The sequence below is a fragment of the Perca fluviatilis genome, chromosome 22 (assembly GCF_010015445.1).
Source record: "Perca fluviatilis chromosome 22, GENO_Pfluv_1.0, whole genome shotgun sequence".
NCBI lineage: Eukaryota > Metazoa > Chordata > Actinopteri > Perciformes > Percidae > Perca > Perca fluviatilis.
The window spans coordinates 9,720,342-9,726,341 of record NC_053133.1 but is presented as its reverse complement, the minus strand read 5'-3'; the positions used below and the strand labels follow the sequence as shown (position 1 = coordinate 9,726,341).

The following is a 6,000-nucleotide window of genomic DNA, read 5'->3' as shown; positions in this document are numbered from 1 at the left end:
TACAAAGTATTGAGTGTGGCTGTAGCATTTGTTGTTATATACACACTGTCATTTCATACAGTGTAACGAGCCTATGGGTGGCAGGCGGAAGAGGTGAAGAACTGGGTGAGGGGGTGGGAAGAGCGAGTATGAGAGAGAGAGAGAGAGAGAGAGAGAGAGAGAGAGAGAGAGTGAGTGTGTGTGTGCGCGTGCGTGCATGTGTGTGTGTGTGTGTGGGGGGGGGATGAGAGAGCGAGAGCGAGAGAGAGAGAGAGAGATAGGAAGAGTGCAGGGCTTCCTCTCATCCATAGCCTCAGTACACCGGTCTGTCATCCATCAGCTCTCTGCCGCGGTCCAGTTCCGTTTCCCTCTAGTTTAACAGTTGGCGGATATAGCATGGACACGATTTAAGACGTAGCCTACTACCGATCAGTCAGCAGTTTCACTTGCTAAAAAAGAACAAATTCTCTTAAAGCTCGTCAGGCTGAAGTCAGAATAATGATGGAGTATTGGAGGCAGTGCTCGCTGTGGTTAATAAACTGCAAGGTGCTTCCAGCTAACCACCGGGTTACATGGGAATCTGCACAGGTATTTGATTTGGCTCAAACTCTCCGGGATGGAGTCCTCCTCTGCCACCTGCTCAACAACCTGAGACCCCAGTCCATCAACTTAAAGGAAATCAATCTCCGGCCGCAAATGTCACAGGTAAGAAACGACTGCAGACAAAATATCTGTTCCTCGCTCCGTCCCCAAACTACAACTAAGCCCCGTTGGAGAGAGCGCAACCAGACATCATACGAATTATGCTAGTATTAAGTGTCCTTGCTTCTCGGCGAAAAGAACACCCTGCTAGAACATGACTCAAGACTAATTATACATCGAAATAGCTATATATCAAATTCGGCATAATATAATACACAAATTAGCACTTGGTTATGAGAAAATCTCAACTTTTTAAAGATTTTGATTACACCTCTCGCGAACCGTGTTTTGGCGACGGAAAACGGTCAACAAATTATATAAATTGAAATTATATTCACTCCAGTCTATGATAGCACGTTATATCTACGCCGAAGAAAAAAGATGAACCTTGCCACTGTGGGGAACACTTAATTGTTGATTTATGACGTAAGTAGCTTTGACAGTGAGCAAGGAAACACTAAATTGCTAAAGAATTAAATGGAATTTGGCAGCCATCTACTGGGGACAACTTATGACTTATAGGCTATTAAGTCATAGGTGCTGTGAGCAAGAAAGACAAAAACCCGATTTTCTTCGATTCTTTTACTTCAGTCTGTAGTTCAAGTTACTTATTGTAACTGTTACTCATGGACAGTGTTGGACAACGCTGAACCGTTATACATGTACACAGAACTCCTCAATCTGCCCTCTATAGGTGATGCAGATATACACAGGGGATAAAGGTTAGGAGGTGATGAGGCTTTGTTGTGGGCTATCCTAACCAGAAAAGTGGATTTATCTCATAGAATTAACAACATGTATAACTTATCAGATATTTACCTTTATAATGCGCATTCAAGCAAATAAACTATTTGTTTGACATGTCTGGCAATGTGAAGGAACAACAGCAATTGCAATCTCCTGATTGGTTGTTTTGGATTGTTTGTTGACTAAAATAACTAACTAATGTTGTTCTACAAATAACTCAGTCTAATACTGCTAAAAATCCTATGTAGATAGATAGATAGATAGATAGATAGATAGGGAGCTGTGGCCACGTGGCTCCCGTTTGTCTGAAACCATCTGCTTCAATAACAGGACAGCCGGAGCCACGGCCAGATTAATATTCCCCTTCATAACAGTCAATCTGGGTGTCTGGCTCAGTGTCAACAAACAGTGAGGTAGACACTCACCTACTGAGCCTGCAGACCTGCTCTAGAAAAGATAGCCACTGTAGCAGTAACATACACACACACACACACACACACACACACACACACACACACACACACACACACACACACACACACACACACACACACACACACACACACTACAGTATCTCTATGTAATGGATGCCCTAATGCTCTCATCTGATGCAAAACAGGTGATTAAAGCTATGAATATCAGTACTATGGATGCACTGCACAGTTGATGGGTAGAGAAGGATTAGGCTTATTTCCTGAAAAAAAAAACATAAACTCACTGTCACAGCGGGATGGTTATTTGATATGCAGTTACTGTTCTTCCATAATCTAATTTGGTATCCGCTGTTGAATTTGAGCACACAGGTCGAGTGGACAATTCAAGCCAAACTGAGGATTTTAATGTCATCAATGGCAATGTATCAACTGTCAAAGGATCTGTTTACTCGGGGATTTCAGGGAAAACTAGATTGGGGAGAGGAGGAAGAGAAGCGGATTGGTCCAGTTGCTGTTCAAAGTAACTGTATTCTAGCACCAGTACAATTACTGATTAAGGGTCATCAATAGGTCAGTGTTTGCTGTCAGTCATGACATTATAACATACAACGGAGCTGCCATGCGTCGATAGGTTGTGAACCATACTTAGGCTTGTTGCCTGGCCTGGCCCAGACTGGGTTATTTATAGGCAGAGTTTGTTTTATGCATGGTTGGATGGCTTACTCACACAAGGCAGGGATGAAGCTACATTCAGGGGTAAATTAGAAGTAGTAGTACACTTAGGCAAAGTCCTATACATTTACAAAGCCCATGCGCAAATGCACGTGTGTGGGGAGCACTATTTTTGGTGCCAATGCCTTGTTACTAAAAGGTTTTTTGAACTGCATTTCCCAGAGGTCATCTGCCAAATATATAGCGCGTAAGGTTTGAGTTTTTTAGGTGGTGCTTGTTTCTTTGCCCGCAATAAGCACAGCGGTTGTGATTTTATAATGAAAACCACCTACTGTAGTTGGTGTTATGTTTATTGCAAAAAACAACAACAGATATTGTAATGTGCACCGCTTATTGTTCAACATTTTTACTATGTCCTTTTATAAACTTTGCAAATCATTATTTGGAATAGTAAATATTTGTTCTGGGACTTTACGACTTGATATGTGTGTCAGTAGATCATGACTCGTGGCTTCCCCTTTCACACACATTCACATCATGTGATGCTGGATACCAGCTCCCTCTATGTGCACAGTTCACCTAAACATGGATGTCAACCCCCCCCTCAGCGACCTTCCTCCCTCTGTCTTCTCTAAGTTAAATTTACATAACTGAGGGCGGAGTTGCTTCCCTTTTATCCTGCATAATTCATGAGGGCCGTGGCAGCTACTTTATCATTGGCCAATGATAACACATGGGACGCCACTGTGGACTCACCCATGGGACCCATGCGATGGAAAGACAAAGGCGGTGAGGGGACAGAGCTACAAAGAGTCTGCCTGGCCTCCATAGACTCGTCTCAGAGGACATAAAGGGCCCTTAAGGGCTAGCCCGCTGTGCTGGGGTTAGCTGCGTAATTAAGGCACAATGCATCAGAAGCTCCGGGGGGGTCCACATGTGTGATGTTGGCATCAGGGCGGGCTGCTTCTCATTCTGCAACATTAACCAGTTTTGTATGGGCTATATAGTGAGTCAGTTCTATTTAGAAATGGGCTCATGGAAGGGCAACAGAGATCCAGCAAACTACATATAGGCAGGAAAAAGAAGTAAAACTATGACATAGTTTGGATCAGTCTGATTAAATGATCTGTGCTCTCGTGGTGAAAGATGATGAATGATGCATGGGTTGCGTATGTGTACTCTGTGCATGACAAGGTTTGCTATAATATTTCAAATGAAGAGCTCAAAGTTCCAGTTAAGGGCTTAAGGTCAGTGTAAAGCGAACAATTCACCCTCTTTGATCATAGTTTTACAGGGCTGTAATGAACCAATTACATAGTCTAGACGCAGCGCGCCCACAGTGACGGCTGCATTTTGCTTTCCTTCCAGAGAAAACACCACATAATCAGTAGATGTTTATGTCAAACTCTGTGAAAACCAGCAGTTTAGCGTTAAGAGGAACCATGAATTGTTTGTCGTGGCGCAACGAACCGACCATGTGGTCAAACATGCAGCATGCAGTCTTTCCGTCCTTCTGTTTGAAACATTTGGGTCGAAGTTCTGCTGAATCTCAGTTTTGACTAAAAAGACTGCAAATAATATTCCAAACCCCACTGGTATATGTTGGTAGCAAGGGCATGGACCTCTTGTGTGGGTGTCATAATGCTGCTAAAAACAAACTAGCAGGCTAGCAGAATGAGCCAGCCATTGATACATTCAGTTCAAACACACAAACAGCTAAGGCTGTGCCTGAAATCTTGCCCTGTCACCCATAACTTGTTAAGTCTACTGTTGCCTCGTTTTCCATGACACAGGATTATAAACTGCGGATTCAGAGTGACAACATTATTGCGAACCCCCCAGCAGCTAAATGCCAGCCGTGAGCCTCAACATGCACAGGAAATCAGGAAATGGAATAGAGGAAGGAAGTGAAACTAAACATGCCCTCGATCAAGCTCAGACCAGAACACTGAGATGTCAGACACAATGAAAAGAAGCCGCTTTGTTCTCACACAGCAAAAAAAACCAACAAAAACACTTTTCTCTTCATAGAGCCGGCATCAAAGACTTCACTTCATTTTTGGAAAGTGAGAGAAAGACGTAGTATGAGTAAGAGTACTTTTTTTTTTAAGATTATTTTTTGGGGGCTTTTTTCCCTTTATTTCAGAGTGACAGTGGATAGAAAGGAAAGGTGGGAGAGAGATAGGGGATGAGACGCAGCAAAGGGCCACAGGTCGGATTCAAACCCGGGTTCGCTGCAAAGGCCTCAGCCTATATGGGGCGCACGCTCTTACTGGGGGAGCTAGCGGTGGCCCCATGTAAGAGTAATTTTAACCAGCGTCAAGTGGCACTACTGTTTCACAGAGCAACAAAGTACATCAGTGCACCGAAAAACAAGACAGAAACCAACAGAGAAGACTTAACATGAAGACTTAATTCATCCATTTATGAAAGAATTATCCCTTTTTTACAGTGTGATACAAAATACAGGCATGTCAGGATAGCAGGCATAGCTTGTATACATATAAAGAGAACCACTGCTGATACATGTGACAGATTTATTATGCTAAAGCACATTTTAAAACACATATGAAAAACCGTCATCATGTGACAAGACCACTGCTCAATAAATACCACAATGGATTTGCTTTTCGTGATTTTATTTTGACAGTTATGGAGCAGGCAAACTGATCAGATTTTAACCTTATCCAGGCGTATTGCATATAACATATACATATAGTACACTATTATACATGATACATGTGTATATTTTGTCAAGCCAAGACCAATCACAGATTCTGTGATGTCAAACAATGAAGAGAAAAGCAAGCTTCACGCACGAACAATCTATACAGCAGACTTCAAAGGCTCCGAGGCTCGCGCTGCACTCGCAAAGACAAAAAGTTAGAGAGAGATAGAGAGCGTGGGAGAATGAGAAAGACCGAGAGAGAATGTCTTGATTTTCCTTTTGTTTGGTGCAGAATAATACGGGCTCAAACATAACATGTAAAAGCATAGAATGTGATGTTCCAGAGTTAGGGTTCAGATTAAGTATGAAAGTACAATTAGAGTTAGAGTGATTAGAGTTATTAATTATTGTCACAGCATCTGAAATTGAAGGTGCTCCTGTAATAAAACAGGATTGGGCATCGAGAACCGGTTTCAACTTGGAATCGTTTCAAAAATTACGATTCCAAATGGAATCATTTCTTTATTGGAATTGTTTGGAATCTGATCATCGGTTTCAAATTTAACAAGTAAATTAACCAGTGAATCCAAATAAAAATGTCCTCTCATCTGTGAAATAAGCATGTGGGCCATTTCAACTAGCCTCGTGAAACCGTCCTGATCTCACGAGCTCCAGTTTTCCACTCGCAGATCGCCCAACATAGGTGGTGATAGACAGATGGTTTATCCAATCAGCTAACCAGTATTTTCACCCCTTCCCAAAAGTTCTCCAACGGAAAGTTCCCAGATGGATATGCCG

The 6,000-nt window shown here is 42.4% G+C and overlaps 1 protein-coding gene across 2 annotated transcripts in view; it reads left to right on the top strand.

Annotated features, from left to right (window-relative positions):
* Nucleotides 1–268: 268 nt before the first annotated feature.
* The window catches only part of LOC120552183 (guanine nucleotide exchange factor VAV3), a 111,234-nt gene continuing 105,502 nt past the window's right edge, over nucleotides 269–6,000 (top strand). The window contains exon 1 of one of the 2 annotated variants that reach the window (XM_039789977.1): nucleotides 269–684. In XM_039789977.1, the coding sequence (XP_039645911.1) occupies nucleotides 478–684 (207 nt within the window). In that variant the 5' untranslated portion in view covers nucleotides 269–477. The remainder of the gene's footprint in view (nucleotides 685–6,000) is intronic. The other variant, XM_039789978.1, reaches the window with a different exon arrangement.